This window comes from Colletotrichum costaricense, assembly GCF_030867565.1.
Source record: "Colletotrichum costaricense strain IMI 309622 chromosome Unknown Scaffold_1.1, whole genome shotgun sequence".
In the NCBI taxonomy this organism is placed as follows: domain Eukaryota; kingdom Fungi; phylum Ascomycota; class Sordariomycetes; order Glomerellales; family Glomerellaceae; genus Colletotrichum; species Colletotrichum costaricense.
This window is the reverse complement of record NW_026848230.1, coordinates 1,349,887-1,374,534: the sequence shown is the minus strand read 5'-3', so window position 1 is coordinate 1,374,534 and position 24,648 is coordinate 1,349,887. Positions and strand designations below refer to the sequence as shown.

Genomic DNA, 24,648 nt, shown 5'->3' with positions numbered 1-24,648 from the left:
TCAAAATGATCTCTATTATGTATTAAGTTAAAGTAGTGTTTCTAATTTTTTTCTTTTTGCTTTGATGAAGAACCACGCGTGGCTTCACCTATGTCAGAGCCAAGGGCAGAGTGAATTGCGTCAACTCCTTACTCCCAAGTAATGTCATCCAACGACTCATCAAAGACGTCGTAGTTGACATCATCCTGGTAAGCAAGCAGCTCATCAGAAGGCAACAACAAGTCTCCATCGGCGTCAAAGAGCGTGTCATCGAACTCGACGTCGAGCGGGTCGCTGTCGTAAGCGTCCGAGACATCGTCGCCGTAGTCGGCCCACTGGCCGAGCTCACGGTTGGTAATGCCGAGGAAGAGGAGGTAGCACTCGTCAACCTCACCGTTGGTGACGGTGTAGGTGAGGTCCGGGGACTTGAGCATCTCGAGGCCGGCATCGACGTCTTCGCCGACGAGATAGATCTTGGCCGTCTGGTCGCCCTTGTAGGTGCAGACGGCGGGGAAGAAGATGTTGTCTTCGGGATCGATGGCGGCAAGGATGCTGGCGGTGCTGTCATTGTCGTCGTAGTAGAAGGGGGTGAGTGCGCTAGTGTACGCGTTAGAACTTGAAGGATTAAAACTCCCGACTCAAGGAAACTTACACATAGACTGAGGTTCCGGGGAGATTGGCCTCATCTCCGGAGCGGAGACGGCTGACGCCGAGCTTGTCCATGGTGTTGTTGTAGTAGTGCAGCACCTCGCCAGTCGGCGTGGAGAGAGCGGCCTCTCCGTAGCCGGCCCAGAGGGTGTTGCAGGTGATGTAGTAGGGGAGCTCGTTCTGGGTCGTGTTCTTCTGGAGGTAGACGTTGCCGTCGCTGCAGGCGGCGAGAACGTAGCTGTTGTCGCTCTCGAGGGCGAGGGTGCTGAACCAGTATCCGTCAAAGGCCGCCTCATCGAGGTCGTAGGGAATGGCGGCGAGGTCGGTGCCGTTGAAGCCGAGGTACTCAATCTCCTCGACGACGTACTTGGTCAGGTCGGCAAGCTGGGTCGAGTTGGTGGTGGAGTTCGTGGGGACGGAGACGTTATTTGCGTCGCGACGGTACTCATATCTGTTGTAGGGAGTGGAAGGCAGGGAGCGCTTGTCATCGTGGAGGCCGAGCTTGCCCTTGCTTGTACCATCCGTCTTGTTGCTGTTCAGTTGTTAGCATGGTACTTGCTCTAGGTGTCTCAAGGATTATGATGAACATCTTCACTTACCCAATGCAGTACGACGCAATGATGTAGTCCTTGGTCTCGTGGACGGGCCAGTCCTTGTCGAGGAGCCCGAAGCCCTTGAACTTGGCCGTGACATCATTGCGAACACTGAGTGTAGTGCTGATGCCACTGCAGTTGTTGAGTGGCTTCAGTCCAGCCTCGATACCGTCGGTGCCGTTATTCCACTTGGCTTGGACAGCAATGGCTGCAGCGGCCTTGATGGATGGCATGGTCTCGATACCAATGGAGCCCTTGCACCTGGTGCATCCGCTGAAGGTGGTGACGCCAAATTCGAGGCCGACGGGGATGCCGAACTGGGCGGCGATCTCAACCTGGCCCTCGGCCTCGAAGCTGGGCTTAAACTCGGGCTTAAAGCCAATGGACTTGGAGCCGCCCTTCTTCCAGTCGTAGACAAACTTCGCTTTGGCGATGCTGACGTCGGCGCGAGCAACGGCGGTGCCGGTCATGTTGAGACTGAACTTGACCTCGGTACCGATGGAAAGCATGGGGCCGACAGTGACGAAGCCGAGGGTGAAGGGCGAGAGGGGGATGTCGTACAGGTTGTTGCGGAACTTGTGCTCCTGGTAGTACTGAGCGTAGATACCGATGCCGAGACCGACAGAGATATCGATGTCGCTCTCGATGTAGCCATCGGTGATACCCTTGATGTTCTCGATGGTGATGTTGCCCTTCGTCTTGAGGGATCCGGAGAGACCGCACTTGACACAGTAGAGGTTGATGAAGTTACCCTTGGTGACTGTAGTCTGCTTCTTGGATCCCTTGGGACGCAGGTCCTTGGGCGAGGGAATGGTGCCAAACGACTTGAGCAAGAGAGCGTCGTCACCCCAAGGGGTCTTGACGGCCTTGGCCTCGCTGTCCTTGTCCTTATCCTGCTTCTTAGGCTTGCACGCGTTCTTGAGCTTCTCCTTCTTGTCCTTGTCGTTCTCGGCCTCCTTGCACTCCTTGGCAGGCCAGGGGAGGAGGAGCTTGTCAAAGTCCTTCTCGAAGCGGTTGGGCTTACCCGCGAGGATGTTGCCACCAACCTCGACAACGGTCTTAGCGACCTCGACGACCTTGGCGCCAACCTTGACAACCTTTTCGCCCGTCTTGACGACGTTGTTCTTGGCGGCCTTGGCTCCGGTCTCGATCTTGTTGCCGAGGTTGACGACGCCGCTCTTAATCGCCGGGCCGATCTTCTTGAAGCCGTTACCGATGTCCTGGAAAACGGTAATACGTCTGGCGAGGGTCGAGTCGGTCAGCTCGCCATCGATGTCAACCTCGGAAAGGGTCTCGTTGAAGCTGAAGACATCAGACTCGAAATAGCCGAGCTCTGTGTCGAGGTCATCGTCGAAGTAGGGTCCCAAGCATGCCGTTGGGAGACCGTACTTCTCATCCACGGGAGCTACACAAGCAGCCGTCATGGTAGGAGCAACGGAGTACGCCGGAGTCACGTCAGTCTCAGTTGCGGTGGGTTCAGCGGTAGCTGCAGGGTTGCCGTAGTTGACGTTCTGGCTGCCATAGTTTCCCCACACAACATTGATATCCTTGGTGACATCACCAATGTCCTTAGCCTGTCCTGCAGCAGTGGCGGAGAGGGAGTTGCGGTCAAAGGTAACAGAGTTGGCCTGGAAGTAGCATCTCTGGCCCAGATCGTAGTCACCGCACTCAGGCGTGTAAGTGACGAAGATGATGTTGTCTGCCTTCCAGTTGGACGCGCTGTGGTCAAAAGCATTCTTGTCACCAAAGGTCATGACCAAGTTGCCTTGGCCCGAGAGCTTGACGTCGGTGACGAGACCAGAGTGGTCGAGAACGATGGACGGGGCAGTCCACTTGGGGGTAGCAACAGCATAGATGCCACCTCCATTCGAGCCGGCATCTTGCGCGTAGTGGATCGGAGCACCAGCGCCGCTAGGCTGAGGAGTGAGGTTGTTGACATCGTTGAGATCGTGGTTGTCTGGGATGGCAGGCTTCAAAGTCGCGATGGGGCCGAGCTTCGAGGTCGGAAACTCGTACTCCGTGCTGGAGGAAGCGGCCGTTGCGGCAACAACATCACCAGAGGCAGATGCCGTGCCGGTGGCCAACGTGAGTGTGCGGGTTGAGTTGGCTGGAGGGTGGAAAGTCACACCGGTGCTGAGGGGCACAGACACAGATGCAGTCCGGGTAAGGGAGTTGCCAGACTGGCCCGAGACAAAAGTCTCGTTCCTTCGGTTGAGATAATTGCGCTGGCCTGGGTGTGCGAGGGCACCGGATAACCCAAGCAGGGGAAGGGTAAGAGACCACTTCATGATGAAACGAGTGTGAGGGATGATTTAGATCAAAAGTCTGTAGTGATGAAAACAATCCTGAAAGAGGAACGAGTGTGGTCAGCTAGGTATAGCTGGTGATAATCCAAAGTGATAAGAGACAGAAACAGAAGCAACTCAAGCCATGAAAGAGTGAATGGCAGAGAGGAGTTGGTTGAAGGACAAGAGTCGAATCCGGAAGCTGAGGACGACGATCTCTGGATTATATGGCAATTCGCCTTTCACGAAGAATTCCCATCCTTCGACCTGCCGAAATTTCGAGTCAGACTTGCCTTGGTAAAAGACCATCGTCTAACACCGCGATAAGTCGACGTTGACAGCCGCATCGGGGGACCATCTCGTTTGGGTCTAAGTGAGGACTCTAAGTTCCAGGCGAGGCTCAATCGAACGACAAGAGACACCATCTCATGCAGTAGTCAGGGGGTAGTTCTTCAGTGATTCAGGAAAGGGTATTGTCTTTCGCTATTGCCGCGAGCACTAGTCCCCTTACTTCGTTAGCGGCCGGAACCTAACCAAATAGTCGGTACTGTGGCTCAACATCGCGTGGGTTGTCAAAGGCGCCGGCCGATCAGATCGACGTTTGGTTGGTCGCACAACGACATGTGGCGGCCAAGCCTCTCAGCCGCAAACCCCCTGAGTAACGATTTTGCGCACGCCACGAACGGTGGCCGCAGCAAATAGTTCGCAAAGATGTTGGCTTTCTCTGTCAAGCCTGCCCGTCAAGGTTCAAGGAGAATCAGTGCGGCACGGCAACCGGGGACTTTGAAATGTCCTAGCTTGTGCGGTCAACGAGTGTCATCTCGATCCATCAGGTTGGTAATCGAGTGGGACGAGCAGTCTAAGCTTCAATGGATTAAGGTAAGAAGCCACGTGGGGTCGCCGAATGTCTGGCGTCGGATTCTCAGTGCTGCAACAAAAATTGGCTTGCCGAGTAACCATTTCGGGCGCTTCAAGCATATCCTCATAGTAGTAGAATATGAGAAGCACGCGCGGCAAGTCAATGTCGGATGAATAATTTAGGCGCCTCTTGCCCGATGACTTGGAGAATTTCTCAGATGCTGTTTAGCATTCATGTTCTGTGAGGTTGTGTGGACTCTGCTGATTGACTTGGTCATAGTGCTCAAGCCATCGAAGACAAGAGTCGGAAGACATAAAGACTTCAACGAGACGGGTGGGCTTGTCTATCGAACCAGACACTCAACTACTTTTGTGGACTGTTCGCATTTCCTGTTGATTACTCTCTCTCCTTCATCCATCAAAATCGTTGCTGGGACCAGTGCGGCCGTGCGTTCAAGTCGGCCAAGCCTGGCTGGACTAATGCAACAACTGCATTAGAATCAAGTTCATTCTAAAGGGAATGAGAAAACAGAAGGTCTGGCTCCATCAGTTGGATTTCTCTTGGTTCCCGTGTCAATACCAATCAATTTGCGCAATGTTGATGCTATTTCCAGCTTTCTCTCCCGAAATTGAGTTGCTGCCTGCGTGAAATGGGACCAGGATTGGAATCCTGCAAGTGCTGGGACAGCGATCGCTTATGAATCGCACCATGGCATGTACCCCCAACTATTGCAGTGCTGGTTCAGCGCTCCCGGAAATAAGCTTCTCTTCCGAAGAGGCCCGGTAAGCAACTAACATGAAGCGACCATATGCGGACTCTGGCCTCAAATACTTACTCACACTACCTGTACATGTACGGATCTATGTTCGTCATTTTCGATACAACGGTCTCAATTGAAGGCTCTCAAATCAGATCTTTCAAAGATGAATAGCATCGAAGTGTCTTACACGTATAGACAGTGGCGTCATAGTACGATGTCCACTCCCGTCCCAAATGTGGTGGCGCTGTGCCGCATACCAAAGTCCCAAAACGCACGCCACCATGGCTGAATGATACTGGACCTAGCAAGCTGGCAGCAAATATCGGACTCTGGGACGTGGTAGGGGTCATGCAGGGCAGCAACACAGCGGCGGAGTGGTTGAAACCTCAAGATCGACAACTTCCCTCGGTGCTCGACGACTCAACGTGAGAACACCATTAGCGCGGCGCGTCTAACTGCATGTTCCCTGGCATCAACACTACGCGCTTGCCCAGGAATGTCTCTTCTGCAGCCAGGCAGCTCCTGTGGCAGTGTTAGAAGCAGCCGAAATGACATCAATCATGCTGACAGCGAAGCAGGCTGGCGGCCGACCTCAATCCCTGTCACACTCCATCAGGCTGCACGGCGTGGTGCAGGCTGACCGGATGTGAGATCTCTGATAAACCCGATGACGCCGCATTTGTAGAATTTCAATTATCGAACGAGCTATCCAGTGCTTCTTGACCATCTGTGCGCAATGTCTTGAGCACTAGAACAAGACACGACCGCATATGTCGCTCCAGAACGCATACGAAAGCCGACAACCATGGACTCGCCAAAAGAGAACGGAGAAGATACCTTATCAACATCAACGAGATCATTCGCCCCGCTGCTTGTCGAAGATAGAAAACCACTCAAGGAAGCCACGCAATTCAAGTTGACCAAGTTTCGGCAGCGGTTGTGGGATAGGAGGCAATGGAAGAAGGCGTCGCTGACTACATGGGAAGATTTTCGCCAGCGATTATGGGATCGCAGGCAGTGGAGAGAGGCCTTCGTTTCTGCGTTTAGAGACATTCGAGCTGTTCACTGGTACGCGGTCCTAGCATGGATATTGGCTCTGACGTGGATTGGAGGACTCTGCACCGTGCTGGCGTTCATCAGCAACGCAGAGCTATATGGCGACTCCGCCTGTAAACCTGACGGCAGTTTCGACGTGGAGATGAACCAGTATAACCTTTGGTCTTCCTCTGGATTCTTTCAGATCACCCTGGCATGGGGCAGATTTTCCTTTGCGGATGCCAAAGTCATTGACGTCGCTTGGGATGTGGTAAGATGACGGATAACTCAAAATGCATGTGCCTTTTGTTCGTCGACTGACCAGCCACTCGCAGATCTTCGGTCGAGGAGGGCAGGCTCTGCTGACCTGGATCACATGGAGAGTTTTTGCCGACTACACGACGACCTCAATACAAGTGAAGCCCGTGACGTACGACTTTTTCCGCAACATATTCCTCCAGGACCAACCAAACTTTTGGTCAACGTGGCACATGATACGAGACTTTGCTCGTTCACGAGGGCTCAGATCCAAATTAATGATGGTTATCATGGCCTTGGTCACCATCTTCATCCTATGCTTCCCTACCCTGGGCAGTGCAATGACGGGCTACGTAGCGAACAATGACGCATATGTTCAGGGTTCCAACGGCATGTTGATACCCTTTGATGGCTTCGAGGTCGTTGGATATGTAATCCACGATGGCTGGAGGATCGGTATGGAGGGCAACACCACCCTCACTTTCCCTGGTCGTGAGTGCTTTTCTCAGGGGACCTTCCCGTGAACGCTGAGCCAGCGCTGACTTTAGACAAGACTCTAGTTCCAACACTTACAGTAGCGCAAGCTCATGGGCACGCCTTCTCGGTTGCATAGAGGACGATAAGAGCTACTCTGACTACTCTACTACCTGGTGGAACTTTGACGAGTCTACGCCAAAAACCCAGAGATGTTCGTTGCATCGAAACGTTTCAAACTGTACGTATAGTTGTCTCACAGTAATAAAACGAAGTGTCGACGATCCGCAGGACATTGCGATGCTAATATGTTCCCTTTTGGCAGATGTACAAGAGTACGGATTCTACGGGTTGAAAAACGAGAAGACCACTTGGATGAACGAGACTATGCCAGCTCCGGCCCTCAACATATCGGCTTCCGGTCTTCCTTCATACAGGAACCTGCTGTACGGTTGGAACTGGACAGATCCTCGCACGGGCTTGATGCCCTTCCAAGACGAAAAGAACTTGACCTACACTGCCGGGAACGAGACCTACTCCAAGGAATACATGAAGGCGTACGGGAGTTGCCAGCCAATGAGCGATCACGGACTCGGCGCCGATGCCGGGCGAGAGAGCTACCAATGGGGCTTCTCCTACCTGCAACTTTACATTCTCGTCCTCTTGCTCGTGCTGTGGACGTTGAGTCTTGCTTACATGTGGTTAAAGGCACGATTGACGATGAGGATGCGTCGGCGGTACGACGTGCCGAGGGGCTATAAGGGCGTCTTGGAGCTGTCGGGGGCCATACGCAAGGAGCTGCAGGAGACCGACCCGGACGAGCTCTCTCATGACCAGCTTTCGGAAGAAATCAACAAAAGCCTAAAGGGCGGAAGAATTCAGTTAGAGTTGGCAGACTCGCCTGCGACATATGGCATCTGGAGGGCGATTTGGATATGGTCCAAGGAGGAAAAGTGGTGGGTAGGTCCCGTCTTGTTGATGTTGGCGCCATCGGTGCCGCTCATGGTCATTAACAATTCGTTTGGATGGTGGCTGTTGGTGCCGATGAGCTCTCTCTTGCTTGCTTTGATGGTAGGCCGGTCAGAGAAAAGCAGGATCGTCATCGCTCTCGTGGGTTTTATTATCGGAACGATCACGTTCCTAGGAGTTTGGTATGGAACTGAAAGTTACAGATGCGGCAGCATATATGACTGTTATTATTATCGTTGAATAGATACCCCGTGGAGTTGAATGCAATCTGATTAGATATTGCTGGTCCAACTCTTGCGCGACGTCGTCGACTACCACAGCCTCTGTGATGTGGAAGCGATGATCCAACGGAGTGACTGCGCCATATGGACCCCTTTATCATCCTCAGACACATAAAGGAGGCAGGATCGATCATCAGTGCCCACAAATGTCACAGAATAACGACGATCCGCTCACAAACCCCAATCAGAAACTCATTCTGTACATTCGCATAGGTAACCAGGGTCATATGTTTCATGCCTCAAGAAGTGAATTATCATTACTCATCTATCCTCAAATACGCTAAACAGGAGAAATATGTGGATTAACCCTCGTGCTGTTCGCACGTGTGCTCGTCGGTGAGACGGCCTCGCTGAATCCCGACAACTGTTTCTTCAGTGTCGCTGGACTCGGCACCCAGTCGCTCAAGCCGGTGTCCTTTCGTTTGATGGGAGGTGGATTTGTTGGTGGGATGACGATCTGGGGGTGTGGAGGCTGCTGAAGTTCTTGAGGAGACTGTGTAAGTTGAGAGTGCGGCGACGTGTCTGCAAGCTCGTAACTCTCGCCTGGCTCCTCGAATTGCTGATAATACGCGGCGCTCTCGCCTTGAATAGAGTTCTGCCGGGGCCACTCCGACTTGTATGCCGGCGCGGGTTCCGCTAGTTCGGCTCGTTGTTGTTGGTGGCCTACGGCGTGGCCGAGGTCGCCTTCGAGTTCCATATGGCCATCGGGATTCGCGTGGTTAACATTGTGATAGCCGGCGAAATTGGTTGTAGAGGACTTGGAGTCTGGGGCGTCGCGCTTCTCCGATCGCGGGATGGAGCGAGACGCGCCTGCAAACTGCCCGTTTTGCTTGGGTTTGCGATTCTTCAACCAGAACCACATTGCGACAAAGAAGATTAGGGCGGCACCGATGGCTACCGGAACGCCTACTTTGACGCCCAGGGCGGCTTTGTTACCGCCGCTCGAGGATGAGGTGCCGTTACATGATGATGTGATGTGGTCTGGTAGAGTGCCGTTGGCTACTTGCGGGCTTAGCCAGAATTTACCCGCGTCATAGTCGACGTGGAGGTAGTTCTGCGACAGGAAGACGCCTCCGAGGATGGGAATGTTGTCACCCAGATCGCTCATACCTGAGGCAACCGAGGTGCTGATCCTGCTGTTGTTGAGCACAGCATATCTACCACGGGCATCCGTGCCGCGTACATGGCTGACCAGTTCGTAATGAGGGATGACGCTTGTATAGCCGTTGGATAGCTTGATGGTCAGGGAGCCGAGGAGGGACTCACGGTCCTTGGGGAAGTCGGATTCTCCAAAGGCCATGCCGTCAGTCGTGGTGTGGTTACCGAGGCTCTGGAGCTTGGCAAACATGTTCTGCGTGAGGGTGAAGCTGTTCTGCACTGTATCAATACAGGCAGCCACCTTGACGCCCGGGTCGAAGAGAGAGTGATCGCCGTCAGTATTGGTGAGGACGATGTCGGACACGAGAACCTGGAGAGGGCACGGGACCGGGGCGTTGGCTCCCCACATGCTGAACTCTGCAACCTGGGACTCGTTGTAGCGTGCTTCGTTGTAGCCGCCGATGACTAGCTGGCCGTCGCGAGGGTGAAGCTCTGATGTTGAGCCGTAGTCCAGGCTGAAGCTTGTCGTGGGGGCCAAGTCGTTCCTTACGAAGCTGTCTAGGGTGGACGAGTTCGGACCGAATGCGATGGCGCTTTTGTTCATGGAGTCATAATCGGCCCATACCTCGAAGGGATACCCATAGGCTACGGCTGGAGCATCGGTGAAGTTTGCGACATCGTATCCATGGAGTACCGTCGTTTCACCATCTTCAGGCTGAGCGTCGATTGTTCTAGAGGGGAGTCAGTCATGTATCTCGGACAACTCGGCTAGGTAGATACCATACGTTACGTTCCAGTCCTTGATGTTGACGACTTGGCTGAATGTGCCTCCTGTGGTGTCGTATACACTGCCCGAGGCTCCTTGGCAGCCGACGAATGCGTATGTTGAGTTGTCCGGGCAGTCCAGACTATTTCTAACTCGCGTGTTGTTTAAGATGGTGGACATGCGCATGCCTTGAACCTGGCCACCAAGCGTGAGCTTGAGGCCACGATTGGCACCGATGCCATTGGGAAAGGTAACGTTCTGGAGAGAAAGTATGTAAGTCAACAAGAGCTACAGTCGCACACGGCAACACACACACACACAGACACTCGAAACACACATAGACACACACCCAAAGGAAGTAAAACGTGATGAAAAGTGAATGAATGACTCGTGAAGTTGTTCCTTACTTTTATGGGTAATACTAATGGGTCAGTAGAACTTGAACAAGAATCGTCCGCGAGCGCGGAGTAAGAAAGGACGCTGGCCAGCAGGAGCGCCGCCCAAGGCGACGAGGTCAACATCACGAAAGTTCGCGATATAGGATGCTGCTGAATCGAAGCATGACGGGCAGATGAGCGGGCTCGATTCAGGAAGGGGGTTCAACGTTGGACCGCATTGTGGTTTTGACGGGCAGGACGAGCCCCCTTTTGAAAGCTCTTGTCTGCCCACCTGCCATCACCCCGGGCACGTTGCAATATCGAGATAGTTGACACCCTGGAGTCGTGCCAGGTTACCTAGCCGGAAGTGGCAGACGAAACCCACCCGTGAAGTCCCTGGTTATTAGAAGGGGCTCATGATGTTCCACTTTTGCCAACTCTATCCCCGCTCCAGCCCGCGTTGGGGCGGTTGCGAGATGCTTCGGAATGCACTCCGTAGACACTATTCTGATGTTGACTCACACCAAATTTCGACTACACTAATTGATGAACATATCCCCCCAAGCAAAGTCTAAACAACTAGAGGCCATGACCATATACCGCAACTAAAGATCTTATCTCGACCAGAAAAGTTCAGACGACTGAAACGTAGTTGCGTGGCCGATTCTCGCTGTTGAAGGGGTACACTAGTCATGAACCATGTTCGAAGCCTCCACGACGCCTGCACTCTGGATTTCTTGGCGCACGAGCCCCATGGTAAGATTAAGGTCGTATTTTGGAGCGTTCGGGACAAGCCAGGAAGCATGCCTGGCGTGCCTGGCAAGGCGTGGGAGCCGTCGTTGTACGTAGTAGTGGTGGTGCCGTCGTGGTGGTCTCTCCAGCGATAGCTCATTCCCGCGATCCGGCGCCTCCAGCGAATCGCTCTCCCCGAACCGCAGACCTGGACAACCCTGACAGGATCTACGCCAGCCGCCCTCGCAAATGCCGCGCGATCAGCGTGGCTTCCAGCAGGAAAGATAGATGAGTATCGTCTCACTTATGTTGAGTCTAGCTGGTTCAACCCCGGGAAATAAATGTTCATAGGGCTACAACTCTCCGGGGCGAGAGTCTGTTGTTTATGGATTCATGTTCGGTAGGAAAATTCCAAGACACCGCGTATCGTAAGCGAAACCTGCGTAGACGCAGAAAGAGACTGAAAGGAGGAGAGACGGCCCATCAACTGAGAGTGCTACAGGGATATGCTTTGCCTCGCATTCGGGATCCCCTTGCCTCATGGCATGTGGGAGGCTGTTGTTCCGCATTCCGTGCTCCGGAACAGACCACGTCCTGATCCTCGCGCTCGTCAGTGTCAACTGTCGGGAAGAGAAATCCACTGAGCCAAAAGACTGGAAGAGGGAAGTCAAACAATTTGGACTTTATTAGGCGCGAGTTGCCAATTTGCCACTGCCAACTTTGGACGACAAGCGCCTGGACCGTTGTGCTAGCAAGGATTGATGGTGGTTCTCCCCCTCGGCCCCCGGATCGTTCCATAGAGGTGAAGAAGATACTAGCAGCGAATAACCATGACGAGATTACGTTTGCAATGGGAAGAAATCATCAATCGCATTGTCCGAGCGTTGGCAGTTGAGCACGTGGTCATGGCTTGAGCCTTGAGGAGTTATGCTGCCAAACATATCGCTGAATTCATCGGGCAAAACGGACCGTAAGCAGCGTTTAAGGGACGAGATCGAAGGATATCAGTGCCGGTCCACTTTTCTACAAAGTTCAGAAGCAAGCTGAATTTTCCAGACTAAAGATTAGGCTGACCTCGAAACAACAACATAAGTACTCAAGTAAGCATCAATGCAAAGAATTCGTGTATGTACAATAAACCAGACTGTTGACTTTCGCTCTTCTTTCGACAGACCCATATGTCCATCCAGTAATTTGGTACGTAACAAGCTTGGTCCATAGTCTATCTCCTCTGTGTGGAAACGCTGGGGAAGGACATGGAACAAAGATGCGCGTGGTCGGTCTGAAGGCCCATTGTTTGCCAGCTTGGTAGCGAAATCATTTCGGGTTTCCAACTTTTCGGCTTCAAGTTGCAGGCCATCGCAGGAAACTGTCTCGTAATGAATAGCTTGGGTGTGATTTTGCCCCGTCAGGTTCGTTCTTGGCCAGTGCTGAGTGCCAGGAGCAACCCTTCGAGGTTTACAAGGTGCAACCAACCCATCGACGGAGCTCCGCACGCGACTGAGTTTGACCCCACGCTGCGAGTTGCATGAGACATTCTTAGCATTACTCAAGTAAGGGAATAACCAAGTTTGAGTCGGCTTTCACAATTATAGCTCACAGCCTTGAGCTGTGCTACAGAATTGACGATGCACGGCTTCTCCCTGAATACATAGACCCCAAATTTTCCCACCTCACCAACCATTGGCCTCCGATCAACGGAGGTCGCTCCGGCTCAATGGTCTAGTGGTATGATTCGCCCTTCGGGTTCTGTACCAACCCTTGCGCAGAGCGTGAATGGGCGAGGTCTCGGGTTCGAATCCCGATTGAGCCCTTGCTGTTTCTTTTGTCGATTTTTGCACCATCATTACACAAACTGTTTGAAGGTCGTTCAGTTGAAATAAAGGAATTGAGTTCTGTGGTTGGAGTCGCCAGGCTCAAATCTCCGCATATAATTGGAGATATAGATCTTATCCAATCAGCTGTTGGGACGAATGTGGTAGCTTGAAGCTTCAAGCCCCTCATCAACCACCGCAACCTACCTGGCCTTCCTGACATCCCGCTTGATGTCCATTTTTCGATGTCATTATGGCATCAAGCTGTGTAACGCCGTCATCGAGCCCAAAAGCATTGTGTAACGAGTGCTCGGGCATCGTTTTTGATGACGCCGAGGGAGATGTTCGTGATGCTGCGCACTGGGAGAGAAAGGATAGCTACCCAAATCTTCCACTTTTTCGTAACTCGGCTGCAGCGGGTTGTTCTTTCTGCGAATATCTTTGCTTTGTACTCGATGAGAAGCTCCCCAAACCCCTTCAAATTGCATTGCAAGAGTCTACGACGAAAGATGTGGTAGCTAAGCTATCCTCGCCTGCTTACGTGATGCGTTCCGACATCATCGACGTCACACGCGATTGGATGCCCGATGACTACGGTATCGAACAAGACGGGATATACTGGCTTGATTTCAGGTTTGAGTCTGAGGCTTGGCGTAAAGGACCGTGGTCCGAGGGGTGGAAAGTGCGGGCTATTGCGTATCAAGGAGAAGATGGTATGTGTCTCTTAGCCTTAGCCGTCTTAATGACTTCTTGCAAGGCCACAAGAACAATGACATTCTGCTAACATTACGAAAACCAAAAGAAAATGTTGCAAGTGCCCTCGGTATTGAGTTGAAACTCCCCATCACGAATGCTCTCGCTCCGTCTTGCATGAAACGCCTCAAGGAGTGGGTTTGGGGCTGCGCGAGCAACCATCCGGAATGTTGCTCTCCAGGGCCAAGAAGCCTCCCGACTCGGCTGATTAAAGTTGGAGAGATGAGCGACGGAATAGCTCGCTTGGTCATGAGTGACAAACTTCCTCCAACGACATCGTACATTGCTCTGAGCTACTGCTGGGGCCCTCCATCCGTCAGTAAATCACAGCTCATCACCACAGCGGCCACTCTGGCAGACCGCCAGACGAAGATCCCACTTCCCAAGATGCCGGATACAATCAGAGATGCAGTCGTATTTGCGCGTCATATGGGGATCAAGTACATCTGGATCGATGCTCTATGCATTATCCAAGACGACGCCGAAGACTGGGCCAAGGAGGCCGCGCTCATGTTTGCTGTATATCGGCATGCTACTCTCACACTGGTAGCAGCCGCAGGCGATACCTCTCACTCGGGTTTCCTGAAAAGAAGTAGTCCCGGGCCGTCGGTCCTCGTCCCGTTCGAGTCTAAAAAGGGACAGGGTAGGGTGTCGGGCACGTACGTCCTGTCAGCTCTCAACGAACACCGGACTTGGGATGCCGACTATCCAAGCCACATGCATACCCGAGCATGGGCTACGCGGGCTTGGACATACCAAGAAGATCTCATGTCTACTCGAGTATTGTACTTTGACAATCATACGTCCTACTTTCGTTGTCAAACGGAACGACGTCTCGAACATAGCAGCAAGGTATACGACAACGTCCAAAGCTGGCATCATCTGCTCTCACCAGCGCCTGAAGATATACCTTACAATGAGGTGAAAGAGAGAAGGGAAAGCCTCTATGAGAGATGGAAAGATCTAATAATTGAGTATACCAGACGAAAGCTGACGGTTTCCAATGACAAGTTTTCAGCTTTGTCTGGATTAGCCCGTACTTTCAGCTCAGCGCTTGAAGACGAATATGTAGCTGGACTTTGGAAAAATGATTTGGTACGTGGAATGCTTTGGAACACTGTCATGCAGCCTTCGAAACCGAAAGCGTGGAGGGCGCCATCCTGGAGCTGGGCATCTAGTGACGCAGAAATCGCATGGGATTTGCGATTCTCACTACCGCTCATTCAGAAGTGCAGTATTGAGAATATCCACATCGAAACCGCGGGCTCAGATCCGTTTGGAAGACTTGAGAGCGCTTGGATCGAGCTCTGCGCTGTCTGTGTTCCAGTGGTTTTGCGACCGGTACAGCAGGCCGAGAGTGATCAGGACACATATCTTGCAGAAGTCCTCTTCTATGAAGGTGGGAAGATCATGGCCCACGGATCTCTTGATGCTGTAGCACCCTCGGGGTTAAGGAATGATGGCACTTTCAAGCTGGCTGATTTTGGACAAGCTGATGAGATTGCCGACGTATCTGCGGTCGTTCTCGCGTCGCGCTGCGTCATCTTTGGTCTTGATAGGAGCTCAGGCGAGAGAAAGTTTTCATCACCATCATTCCCAACTGGGCTTTTGGTGAAGAGCAGTCCAGAGCAAGGAGAGAATGTTGGATCACTCCCAATCTACAAACGACTCGGGACCTTCAGAACGGAGACGGAGGAGCAGACGGAAGCGTGGCTGACGCTAACTCAGTCTCGCCTGAAACTGATATGAATCCTCGTAGGGGTACTATAATGAGATTCTAATCATTGCGCTTTCTTACAATTCATAAGACACCACAGAGGAGAAGACAAAGTATCAAGATCAACTATTGAAGTTAGTCCCCAGCGATAGGAGATATGATATGACCCATATTGAAGGCATGTCAGGCGGGAATGTTCAGTATTCATGAACAACTTAGCCCCCTTTGATGGCCTTTACCAGGGGCTCAAACCAACTATCAGCTAGCTTTTGGTCGCCCTTGCCATTGGGATGTACACCATCTCGCGTCATCCCCTTGACATCAAAGTCCTTATGGCAGTCAACAACAGTAATACGGCTTTTCTCATTTGATTTACTGCTCGCCCAATTTGGTATGACTTTGTTGAAATCCTCAATGCCTCGCATACAGTTTGTACAGCCGGCTGGGTCTAGGGGTGTCACCTGAGCAATCTGAAGAGGATATTCAGACGTTAGAGTCATGTCTGGTGGTCATGTTGCCCAAAGACAGCTCGCGAGGGAACACGCACCAATATCTTCATGCTTTCTTTGCTAGCCCGCATTTGGTCAACCAGCTTATCCAGTGCGCCAAGAATCTCCTCGGGCTTCTTCGTACTCCACACGTCGTTTGAGCCGAGGTGCATCATGACAATATCGGGTTTCGTATCCCCAAGCCAACGCTCTAGTCTACTCTCCCGAGCAAGGTCTGTCGCAAGAAGGCCACCGTGGCCCTCATTATCTCCGTCGTAGTCGAAACCACATCCCTGCGGTGGCAAAGTTCCGACAAAATCGATATTCTTGATATTGTTATCCTGGAGCTTCTTCCACAGTAGAGCTCTCCAGCAGCCCTAATTCATCGCGATTCGTCAACATCTTACTTTTCAAAAAAACACGCAAGCGGGGCCAGAGAAGCATAGAGCCAGAGAGCAGAAAACTTACTGGGCTGCCAGTGATCGAGTCTCCGAGGGGCATGATCTTAACCTTTTCTTCAGCTGAGGCAGTCCATATCGAGGAGAAACAGACTAGCATCAAAACAGATCGGCCAAGAAACATCATGACTCGATAGCTGGTAATTGAAGAGGCAACTCATGGGCCGAGACTAGGCACTAATGCTGTTTATTTCCTGATGGAAATGGCGAGTTTAGAGCGCTTGCAGCCCCCTACTTATTCTTCGATCTAGTACAATCAATTGCACTTTCGACGGGATCCTACAGGATTCATGTTATCTCGCAGTGTCAACATGATGCTGTTATGACATGTATTCCTGTGAGAAGCAGGATCTCAATTCAGGATTCATCATGCTTCCAGCGTTGAAACGCCTCCATGGTGTACCTATGGGAGCTGGTGCCATTTGATGCCATGACACCGACTATCCCTTTTCAGGACTTAACGTCGTCGGATGGGTGGCTCCCGGCCCCCATTGAATCAGGTATTTGAGCCTCGCGGTCGATATTTCGGATGATTCGGGCGATCATCGCTGATTACGGGGATGAAACAGGATCCATGAGGATCAGGTTAGATTAATTGACTGTGACTGAATGCCCTTCCCAGTCACCGCAAACTCTAGCTAGCCAGCGCGCGTCAAACCTTCACCCGTTGATTGCCTTTACATGGTCGACGACCAGACACTGGTAATCGCTGCTGCCCTTGTAGATCGTGAACCCATCGTTGTGAGTCTGCCCTGAGCTCAGCTGATCTCCCCACTGCCAGAACAGATCGGCGCCGAGTCCGGGCGCCGTCCGTGAGACTTGCTGCCAGGGTGCCTCGATGCCGCAATGGTCACTTAGAGAACCGTCTTCTTGGGTGTGAGCTTATTGAGTTTAAATACCAGACACGAGGAAAAAAAACTCACATTCTTCAAAGAGGCAGGGTTTGCCGGCCTTTGCGCAAGCCTCGCCGTGTGATTTGATCCAGCCGGGAGACCAGGTCTTCAGATCGACGCTCCCTATTTCTCCGTGTTAGTTGATTATGTCCGACCCTCGTCATTCGGACGAGACTTGGATAAGAAAGCTTGTCTCTTTCAGGTGACTTACAATGATCGGGGTACATGTGGAAAGTGCCAAAGTCGAGCGTCTTGATGCCGAGGTTCTTGACAAAATCTGTGCCTTCACCGTATTGGTAGGGGTAGCTTCCATCGCCGGGCAGTCCCATGCCCTCATCGCCGAGAGTGACCATGTGGTTCGCATCCAGTGACTTAACGAACTGGGAAGTCGCTTGCGCCCACTGGAAAATCACATCAGTGCTGCAACCCTTGCAGCGGGGTTCGTTGGCCAGTTCCCAAGCAAAGATGGCGGGAGAGTTCTTGTAACGGCTCACGACGGCCCGAATGTACGCCTTGTACTGAGTTTGGGCCTGAGCGTTGGTGTACCAAGTCTCTTTCGAACCGCCAAAGGCTTTCACGTAGGCGTTCATGCCGCCGTAGTCATCCCAGTGGTTCACAAAGGGGATGATGAGCTTCACACCCTTCTTCTCCGCGGCAGCGACGACCGCATCGAGTCGCTGGAGTCCGTTGACGCCAGTGTTGATTTGTGATCCAGAGGCTGAGAGGTGTTGGTACCAGACCTGGTTTCCGCTGGGGACAGCGTTCACGTCGTTGAAGCCCCATACGCGAAAGATCTTGAGTCCGGCTTTCGCGACATTGTCCATGACGAGATCGACGTCGGCATTATTCGTCAGGAACGAGATCCAGTATGAGTTGCTGCCGGCAAAGTATTTTGTCTGGCCATCGATGGTGAACTTTGTGCCACTTGCCGACGGGAAGGTCGAAGCCTGTCTAGGCTCTGGAACGGCCAAGGCTTGGATGCTGGCCAAATTGGCGAAGATCGACACAAGGGCAAGCTTCATGATGGGTCGCCGTTTTCTGGGTGCGGGTGTATGAGAAGATGAGATGATGGGCAGATCAGATTATTCATCTCCATAAGGAGCCTTTATACTCTCGTTGAAAATGGGTTGAACATTGTGTAGCCGCTGGTGCGTCGGCTCTCCGCGTTAGAAAGCAACCTAAAACGGAGCCAATGAAAATCCAACGGCACTTCAGTTAAAATGGCCAAGACTACTAGAGCTAATGACCAATACGAACACCTCGTACCTTTTCCGGATGCGATCAACTTGTCGCCTGGGCAAATTCCCCGTATTTCGAGAGCGCCGAGGCGGTGTAATACCGATTGGGGTGCGGAGGGAGGATTCCCTCTGCACCTTTTCGGAAATGATGTGGGGCCCAAGGCGGGACATCCCCGGCCGCTTCGTCTCGAAGAAAGTGCCGAGAGACTAGCGGCAGCTCCGGGGCTTTTTTATGGATCTTCGGCCGATCGGAACCGGGCTCCAGATAACATTGCAGTTACACCATTCATACGAATGAGATGAAGGGCAAGTCATCCTCAGACCCTTTGAACTAACAGTCTCACTTGATAGTAGGCATATAAGTAAGATGTACTCGGCAGGACATTGGGTCACGTGCGAGGCAAGCACTGAGTCCATCATACGCGTATTGAGATACAGTCAGCCTCTGAGGTGCTCGCGTTGAATTCAGACTAAGTGACATAGAAGGCTGGAAACCGGTTTCGAATTGATTTGATTATACCAGAAATCCCTCGCGAAGCAAGGAAAGGTTCGCAAGCCTTCGGCCCCTATGCATTCCCGTTAGGTACCTGCACCTTATTCAACATAAAGGTGCATTAGGTACCTAGTCAACCTCACTTGCGGGACCCATAGAAGTCAAACTTTCAGCTTCAGTGGGCCTAAAGCACACTCTAATAGGTTGTGTCTGCATTGAACTAATGCATAGAGGAAGCTAGAGAACAGGTGTGTTGCGAGCTCATGATGTTGCTGGTATGTGCAGTGACTGATGGTGAACAGATGGAATCTACTTACTCTCTTGGCCATCGGGAGGGGGTGGGCGGGTTACTGTAACAAGTTAACATCTCTCTGGCTAAGGCGTCCGATAATTTAAGCTGTCTGTGAGCAACGCTCGAAATTATATCCTAAGTCCCATGATTGTTGCCATTATCCTTTCTGCAAGCGAGTAATCTTTGCACGTAGACATTGGGGCTTGTCATCAGCCATCAGGTACATGCGTGTTGATATAAACTTGAACTTCAATGAGATTTTCAGAAATGCCTGTCGATACTGTCACAGAAGAGGACAGAGATAAGAACTTAAAGTTTACGAGTTCAACAAGATTTTAGAGTTGTCGTTGCTCTAGTGTTTTTGGGGCTTATGAGCCAAGTTGAATGAAGCTATCGATCCATGTCTTAGGATAGGCAGTGGCAGAGAAAATACTAAGATGGGCGAAACGGAACAAGCCACCTGCGAACTTTTTGGGGAGAAGGAGAACAAGCCGTTGGGCGACGAATCGAGTCTGGACAGCCTCCAGCCTTGATCTAACCTTGTAAGCGGGACTTCCGCGAGATGGCCCAGGCTTTTGTTGAGTTTTGGTGCCTTGAAGATGATTTGAAATATTTCAGATTCAGACAGCTAGAAGTCAAATCAATCTCAACAGGAGAGTCCAGTGCCACATGATACAGTTTACGCCAGTGAAGCTTTGATTGCCGGCCGCTGTGTATAGGTGACCGTCTGCGGCATGCTTGGTCCATCGAGTCGGCTCCGGGCTAGCGGTAACGAGGGTCCAAACGATGCGAATCTGGGGCCAGCATTGCCGAGAATTTGGCCGGCGTAGTACGCGGCCGAAGCTTCGTAGGTTGCCGAACGTTATGCGTTGTCTGTTCGAAGGAATCGGGAGTAGACGAGGTGCATGGCTTATGGGACATCGGCAAAGGAGAGAATTCACAGATGATCGTGGACCCTTTCCCACGTGAATGAGAGTTTAAGAGCCCGCGATTTTCAACTGGAAGCGAGCTCTCGCTTCCGATCTCTCTCTAGTAAACTTAGAAGTAGGTGAGAAGAGACTCAAGCTTCGAGGGGTAATGGTCCAGAGGCTCTTGGCATCTCATTCATCGTTGCGGCCGTTACGACGACTTGCTCGGCTTCGTGAACCGATTGGCTTCTTCTCAGTACCCCGCAGCGGGAGATGTACGTGGCCCGCGAAGATCAGGCCCGCGCTCAGCTACCATTTTAAGCTAGTCATGCTCACTGTCGAGTCTAAAGTTGCCCTACCCCGCGGTGATCGACTCGAATCCAGACGCAGTCGACAGGGCCCCTGAATCAGGGACTCTTTCGCCCTGCTTCCTGGAGCTCCGCGGAAGGAATAAACGCTGTCAGTGTTGAACGACGTGCGGACGGACTTTGTCGCTCTCGGGTCCGCTTATGGACATCATCTACTGCGTCGCCCTACTTTTCGCGCATGAAGACCAAGCTTTTCCGTCCGAAGTCTTTCGGAACACGCGTTGAAGGCATGCTACTCACCATCACATCCCGTCCCTACCTAACGGACCATAGCTAGGCTTGTATACCGTGAGTGTTGCGCCCGCAAGAACAAACCGGGCTTCCGAGATCATGAGAAACAGCCTCGTTTTTCTCGCACCCTGGAAGCCATCATCAGGTCACTGCCGACGACGGATTAAGACCAAGGCTGAGATATCGGCCGTCTCAGACTATCAACTTAACCTTATCGGAGAATTTTAGACTTATTCACTAGTCTAACAAACAAAAACATAGTCTCAAGAAGTAAATAAACATTTCGTGGTATTGAGAAACGTATTAAAGATGACAAGGCCTCCCGCTTTTCATTAGAGATGATTTCTTGCCAGACAGGTTGCGGACTTCATAGTTTACGAACCCAGCTTCCTCTAGCAAATCAGCCTTCCGTCTCCATCAGTAGTCTCCGTCACCTACCTCCTCACAATATGCCTTCCGTCAAAGCTTTGTTTGTTTCCGCTCTTGTTTCGAGCACCCTTGCGGCTCCTCTCATCACCCGTTTCGAGAACAAAGAAAATGCCGCAAGTGTCTTTGATGAGAACCCTCGGACTTCTCTAGAGACCCGCGATATCGAGGCCAGCGAGGACTACGCTGACCTCGAGGCCCGAGATGAGGACGAGTACGAGTATGAGTACGTCGAGGCTACTTCTGTCGCTGGCATCTCTGCTCGAGGTCTAGTGGACGGCGAGGAGTCTGGCGACCTTGAGGCACGGGACCTTAAGGAAGTCAGCGAGGTCTACTCGACGTTCCAGTCTCGTGACTTGGAGGTGGATGACGATCAGCATGGCACTCTTGAGTCTCGTGACAATAAAAAATCGTCTTCGAGTCGCACCTCTTCATCTCGGACTTCATCTTCGCGGAGCAACAACAACAATAACAGGGTTGACAAGGGAAGAGTCCAGAAGGAAAAGAACGAGATCAAGGATATCCAAGCAGATCAGAGAACGCAACATGCAAGCGGCAAGGCGAAGGAAGCCAAGGAGCGGGCAGAAATTCAAGAGGCTCGCGAGAGACAGAAGGGCGCTACGAACTCCCGAGACAAGGACGCTGCTAGGCGCAAGAAGCTTGAAGAGCAAGATTCCCTTGACAGAGTGAAGGGCCAGAACCAGAGAGACAAGGCGCGCCTCCAAGCCCAAAAAGAGAAGGAGAAGCAGGAACTGGCGGACGCCAAGAGGGGTGGACGTGGCGGCAGATTCGTTGAGACACCTGAGACGTCAACAAACTTCAACCCAAAATCTTATGGTGGCAAGTCGGGAACTTACAACGACTACAAGAATCCCAACTACCAGAACAAGGACAGTAACTATTACTCGAACCAGCGCAACAAGGACGATGAGAGAATCCGTCAACTGGAGAGAGACCGCGCGCGTGAGGATTCTCGTATCAACAAAGCTGAGTATAATAAGAACAAGAGCGGCGACAAGATCAAGAATGGAGAGTATAACAAGGACAAGGAGGATGAGGCAATCCGCAAGGCTCAATACGAGAAGCAACGGAGTGGCGAGCGCATCCAGGATGCGGAACGAGCCAAGGACAGGTACGGCAACAATGCAAACAAGAACAACTATGATCAGGAAATCCGTGCCGAAGAAGCTAGACGCCAGCGTGCGGACCAACAGATCCGTGAATCTCAGTACGACAAGAACAAGCAAGACCAGTTGATCAAGGCTGAGGAGGACCGCCGCACTAGGTACGACGAGCAAATTCAGAAAGCCCAGAACGATAAGGATAAGTACGGCGACCGCATTCAGGATTATGAGCAGCAACGCAGAGAGGACGAGAGGCGTCGCAATGGAGGGTACTAAGCTTCTTGTTACTTGAAACTGCATGTAGCCTTTGGGCCATAGACTGTATGCGGCCATGACGGATGATGGCTGAAGGGGCGGTGTATGGCGTTAGGAGGTGGTGCTACTTGTCCTTAATATTTAAAACTTACTATCCTTACGACTCCGAGGCAGTAAAACGGAGTTAATGAAACTTACTTTCCCGGACACTGAATGAGAAATATGTGCATGTATCCTCAGATGGAGTTGGAATGGTGCAACTCCAACTCATTCCCAGCGATAAAGCTTACGTATTGAATTGGCAAAGGTAAAGTAGAGATGTTTGCCTGTGTTGCTTGACCGGCTAGTCTCAATGAGAAGTGTGGTAAGTAAGTAAAAAAAAAAAAAAAAAACGATGTCGAACAATGGGACGGTTGAATGTTGACGAATGTACATCGGCAAACGATAATGGATCCATCTGATCTCGATGGCTGTGTACAACGAACAGGACTGGAACGGGGCCTGAATTAGCTAGAAGTGGACTCGTTGAAAAAAGATCATTGAATCACGTTATGGTAGTAATGCGTCTTGGCGAAGGGTTTTCGACTGAGCATTTGATGAGGCATGCATTGCGTCGCCGAGGTAAAAGTTCAAAGCCCGGCCAACATGGTTCATGACCAACTAAAACTTTTTCGCCTCCTATATTAATAGTGGCAACACGTTGAATTGATTCATTGAAATTTTGAAAGCTCATCACCATGCCTTCGTCTTAACAAGGGTCCCAAGTTTCCGATCTATTCCAGTGCTTGATTTACTATTCTAACTACGCCCCGTCACTATCAGAAGTTGTTAAAATGTCAGCCCGAAATACATGTAAAGTCGACATCGAGTCAATCAGGCCACTCGCGAGCTCCAGAGAACGCTTTGCTAATTCGGTAGGGTCACTGTACTATTCCCTACCTTTCCACTTCGGGTCGCTCGCTCTAGAAGTTCACCAGCAACTGGCTGACCATATCATCCCGCAGAGCCCTTTTGGCTACGGTGCATTTGCGACGACATTGATGACTCTATCACTGGCTAATATGGGTATTCGGAACATTGAAAATCAAGCTGTTTTCATCGCCAACCTCTGCTTCCTAGCTGGTCTGGGCCTCCTCATCTCAGCTCAGTGGGAAATGGTAAGGGGTAACACGTTCGCCTATACGACACTCATTGCTTTTGGTGAGTTTGTCACTCCATTGTTTTGATTTTATGACTCGACAAAGGACTGAAGCTCCCAGCATTTTACTATGGCGGTTATGGCTTCCTGCTGATCCCTTCGATTGGAATTGTCGACAGCTACGGTGGCAAGACGGAGCAATATTATACGGCTTTTGGACTCTATCTTGCTGGTTTGTTTGACATTCTCGCCATTTTCTTATTTTTCCGATGCTACAGCTTGCGACTGACTTTGAGCACTGTAACCAGTCTGGTCGCTTTTCAACCTCTTCTTTTTCATTGCTGCTTTTGCGACGTAAGTGCTGAACCTATCTGTTCTGGCGGGGCTCGCTGACCAGTGACAACTTGCAACATCAGGAACGTCGCAAACGTCATTGTCTATGGAGGCCTTGAACTTTCTTACACCTTGAATTGCTCAGCGAATTTCCTATTCGCAAGCGGGAACGCCGCGGCTGGTGGGACTTTGGCCAAGATCGCCGGTGGATTTGGATTTGTTGCTGCATTGGCTGGTTTCTACGTGATGGCCGCTGAGTTTTGCTGTGAAGTGCTGCCGTTTCATGTCCCGTTGGGCGACTTGTCACAATTATTTCCGAGGGAGAAGAGTCAGCGGCATCAGAGATGACATACGAATCTTGTGCGCCGAATGCTGTCAAAGGTCAGGTCTGGTCTGTAGTAGTATTATATGAACCAACCCCCAGCTCTTCCTACTGTGATAGTCGTGTCTCATCTCGGTTTGTTATTGAGGTTAGGAGAAGAACTCATGCAATTCATAAAGTAGACCGGCCCCGTTGTCTCTCGAAAAACCTACAAGGTGATCACGCCATGCGAACCCACGAAAGAGAAGTAGGCCGTAGCTCATGACCGAGTGGGTCAAACGCC

At 51.6% G+C, this 24,648-nt stretch overlaps 8 protein-coding genes across 8 annotated transcripts; 4 read left to right on the top strand and 4 right to left on the bottom strand.

The window, feature by feature from the left end:
* Positions 1–128: 128 nt before the first annotated feature.
* Positions 129–3,508, bottom strand: CCOS01_00505 (uncharacterized protein; the record flags this gene model as incomplete). Its single annotated transcript, XM_060448702.1, has 3 exons — positions 129–576; positions 632–1,159; positions 1,227–3,508. 3 exons carry the CDS (start codon positions 3,506–3,508, stop codon positions 129–131), a joined length of 3,258 nt encoding a protein of 1,085 aa, XP_060320140.1.
* A 2,421-nt stretch (positions 3,509–5,929) lies between these two features.
* CCOS01_00504 (uncharacterized protein) lies at positions 5,930–8,100 on the top strand (the record flags this gene model as incomplete). The annotated part of the gene is made up of 4 exons (XM_060448701.1): positions 5,930–6,430; positions 6,495–6,909; positions 6,971–7,132; positions 7,217–8,100. 4 exons carry the CDS (start codon positions 5,930–5,932, stop codon positions 8,098–8,100), a joined length of 1,962 nt encoding a protein of 653 aa, XP_060320139.1.
* Positions 8,101–8,421: 321 nt separating this feature from the next.
* CCOS01_00503 (uncharacterized protein) lies at positions 8,422–10,526 on the bottom strand (the record flags this gene model as incomplete). Its single annotated transcript, XM_060448700.1, has 3 exons — positions 8,422–9,970; positions 10,025–10,263; positions 10,413–10,526. The coding sequence occupies 3 exons, from the start codon at positions 10,524–10,526 to the stop codon at positions 8,422–8,424; spliced, it is 1,902 nt and encodes a 633-aa protein (XP_060320138.1).
* Positions 10,527–13,181: 2,655 nt separating this feature from the next.
* Positions 13,182–15,430, top strand: CCOS01_00502 (HET domain-containing protein; the record flags this gene model as incomplete). Its single annotated transcript, XM_060448699.1, has 2 exons — positions 13,182–13,641; positions 13,731–15,430. The coding sequence occupies 2 exons, from the start codon at positions 13,182–13,184 to the stop codon at positions 15,428–15,430; spliced, it is 2,160 nt and encodes a 719-aa protein (XP_060320137.1).
* Positions 15,431–15,613: 183 nt separating this feature from the next.
* CCOS01_00501 (cellulose-binding protein) lies at positions 15,614–16,387 on the bottom strand (the record flags this gene model as incomplete). Its single annotated transcript, XM_060448698.1, has 3 exons — positions 15,614–15,868; positions 15,946–16,263; positions 16,355–16,387. 3 exons carry the CDS (start codon positions 16,385–16,387, stop codon positions 15,614–15,616), a joined length of 606 nt encoding a protein of 201 aa, XP_060320136.1.
* A 617-nt stretch (positions 16,388–17,004) lies between these two features.
* On the bottom strand, positions 17,005–18,259 carry CCOS01_00500 (mannanase; the record flags this gene model as incomplete). Its single annotated transcript, XM_060448697.1, has 3 exons — positions 17,005–17,210; positions 17,268–17,360; positions 17,449–18,259. 3 exons carry the CDS (start codon positions 18,257–18,259, stop codon positions 17,005–17,007), a joined length of 1,110 nt encoding a protein of 369 aa, XP_060320135.1.
* Positions 18,260–21,216: 2,957 nt separating this feature from the next.
* Positions 21,217–22,593, top strand: CCOS01_00499 (uncharacterized protein; the record flags this gene model as incomplete). Its single annotated transcript, XM_060448696.1, has 1 exon — positions 21,217–22,593. One exon carries the CDS (start codon positions 21,217–21,219, stop codon positions 22,591–22,593), a length of 1,377 nt encoding a protein of 458 aa, XP_060320134.1.
* Positions 22,594–23,405: 812 nt separating this feature from the next.
* CCOS01_00498 (uncharacterized protein) lies at positions 23,406–24,391 on the top strand (the record flags this gene model as incomplete). Its single annotated transcript, XM_060448695.1, has 4 exons — positions 23,406–23,772; positions 23,832–23,942; positions 24,019–24,064; positions 24,127–24,391. The coding sequence occupies 4 exons, from the start codon at positions 23,406–23,408 to the stop codon at positions 24,389–24,391; spliced, it is 789 nt and encodes a 262-aa protein (XP_060320133.1).
* Between the last annotated feature and the right edge of the window lie 257 nt (positions 24,392–24,648).